Source organism: Sycon ciliatum, chromosome 3 (genome assembly GCF_964019385.1).
Source record: "Sycon ciliatum chromosome 3, ocSycCili1.1, whole genome shotgun sequence".
NCBI classification, from domain to species: domain Eukaryota; kingdom Metazoa; phylum Porifera; class Calcarea; order Leucosolenida; family Sycettidae; genus Sycon; species Sycon ciliatum.
In genome coordinates this window covers 16,156,727-16,159,399 of record NC_088645.1, presented here as the reverse complement: position 1 = coordinate 16,159,399, position 2,673 = coordinate 16,156,727, and the positions used below count along the sequence as shown (strand labels likewise).

The 2,673-nt window shown below is 48.4% G+C and overlaps 1 protein-coding gene across 1 annotated transcript in view; it reads left to right on the top strand.

Moving 5' to 3' along the window:
* Positions 1–2,673, top strand: part of LOC135811561 (uncharacterized) — a 21,742-nt gene that overhangs the window by 7,875 nt on the left and 11,194 nt on the right. The window contains exon 5 of the mRNA XM_065324792.1: positions 2,465–2,545. Coding sequence (XP_065180864.1) covers positions 2,465–2,545 — 81 coding nt within the window. The remainder of the gene's footprint in view (positions 1–2,464; positions 2,546–2,673) is intronic.

Genomic DNA, 2,673 nt, shown 5'->3' with positions numbered 1-2,673 from the left:
TCAGCTGAGCCCCCAGAGACGGCTTCACCACCCAGCGGCATCAGCGGTGGCTCAATCTCGACATCGCAAACAACACTAGCGAGTGCGTCCGCTAGGAGGTCGCGAAGTTCATTATGTCTCTGGGTAGGGTATCCCCCGCTTGGGCACGTGAGGGCGTGATGAACTGACATGTCTTGGCCACAAACACAGGATAATGATATGCCATCAAGCGGCAGGCCATACCTCAGACACAAGGCGTCTCGAAAATCAGACTTGTTGAATATAGTTAAAGGAAATGAAGCCGATGGAGGCGTAACCAGCCACGTTGACACACCGCCGTCACCCGCGACATCCACTAGTAGGCGCTGCTCATCCGTCAGAGCGGGCCTGATCTCCTCCAATGCAGCATTGTGCTGCGCACGGCGTTCCCGGCAACCCTGCTGAGAAGATGCTGTCTCTCACAGTCAGGTTGATCCCTGCATGCTTAGCTCAGTCTCATGTGATCTTTTACTAGTCACAGTTTAGACATACAGTCAACTTCGCTTATAACGACACTCGGCGGGGCATAAGAAAAGTGTTGTTATTCACAAAGTGTCGTTATACCCGAAGTCTCATTATTATGTACAGTATTACAGTTACAACGACACCGCGGATGCGAGTGCATGGCTGCCGGGAGTAACTCGCCAACGTGGGCCAACGGCACAGGCCGATGAAAACATCTCGCCGGCAGACTGTTTCGCTATGATGTTCACGGATGAAGCCGTGGACATAGCCGTCACGCAAACAAATCTGTATGCGCAGCGAAAACTGGAAGCCCTCGGCGCTCACTTTCCAAGCTCCCGGATGCGCAAGTGGCATGACATCTCGTCACGCGAGATGAAAGTGTTTTTCGTACTCTTGCTCGCCATGAGCATCGTGGAGCAACCAGCGCTGGCAGACCATTGGACGACGGACTGGCTCTACCAGACACCCGGATTTGCCAAGGTTATGTCCAGGAATCGTTTCCAACTGATCCTGTCGTATTCCCGTTCATTCATCATCTTCAGCCCACTGGGCGGAAGCATTGAAGTAGTGTAAATATGTTCTTAATTGTTGTTGCCCGAGGATTGTCTTGAGCGTAACGCTCTGAGCAGCAGCACGATCCTGTTTCATCTTCCGGGTATGGGCACTTTGCCATCGTTCATTGAGTCCTTTAGGAGCATGGGTATTCCGCTAGCGTGAATGGTTTGTATTTCATACCCAGGAGTTCTGCAGGTTGCAGTACTGCCGGGCGCCGAAGAACTTAGAGCCGAGGAACGAGCAGCCTAGAACTTCACCAAGCACATCATACCAATGTATACACGGTGACTCAACTGTGCATAGACTGTACATCATACCAGTGTATACACGGTGACTCAACTGTGCATAGACTGTACATCATACCAATGTATACACGGTGACTCAACTGTGCATAGACTGTACATCATACCAATGTATACACGGTGACTCAACTGTGCATAGACTGTACATCATACCAATGTATACACGGTGACTCAACTGTGCATAGACTGTACATCATACCAATGTATACACGGTGACTCAACTGTGCATAGACTGTACATCATACCAATGTATACACGGTGACTCAACTGTGCATGGACTGTACATCATACCAATGTATACACGGTGACTCAACTGTGCATAGACTGCAGTAGAGTAAAACCTGTCGAGGCGACCACTCGGATAAGGCGACCACCTGTCCTAGGGGATCACTACAACCAGGACCAAGGGATACGATTTCTAGTCAAATGACCCTGGATAAGGAGACCACCCTGTTTAGAAGAGTATCTCTTTGTCGTTGTTACTATAATCGAGTGGCACATTCGCACTACAATTCTACGGGTGCTAGTTTGAAATTACGTTACGAATTGTTACGTTGTACAGCAGGTACGAAACAATTAATATTTACATACTCACCGGTTTTCGTTTCGGAGTCCCGCGCTGTGACTCAGCTAATTTCTATTTCGTTTGCCTTGTATTGTCTGACTAGGGGCGCTGTCACCCCGTCGGGTGCAAGCACCCTTGGACAGAAGCACTTCACTTCACGACAAGTGTTCATTTTCGTTTTCCTCTTCTGCTTCTGTTGCACAGTTTGAACTTTGAATGTGTGCTTTTTTCGTACTGCACTGGCAGTATTCAGGAGAATGGATGTGTGATGAGTAGTCACGTTAGGGCCTTACTAGCATGTCTGTTTGATATCTAGAAGTTAGCCCAACAGTTCTCAGTACGGGTATGCTAAGCTGTGGGTGGTATTCTGCAAGCCAGGCCGCTATGGAGGCTACAACTTACCATGCCTGTTTGAGTGTGTGTCGACATGTGTTTATGTGTGTGCTTGTGTGTGTGTGTATGTATACGTGTGTGTGTGTGTGTGTGTGTGTGTGTGTGTGTGTATATACGTGTGTGTGTGTTTGTGTGTGTGTGTGTGTTTCTTCCTGCATAACTTTAGCTTCCAGCACCGCAGCTCCAAACGTTCCTTATCAACGACCACTTAGTGATACAGGGGCCAGCAGACTACAGGCGTATACATGTACGTACTAGGTTGTTGTTACCTGAAATACGCGTACATGTACCCGGTATGGGGTATGGGGTATGAATTAATTACAGTCAACTTCGCTTATAAAGACACTCGGCAAGGCATCAAAAAAGTGTCCTTAT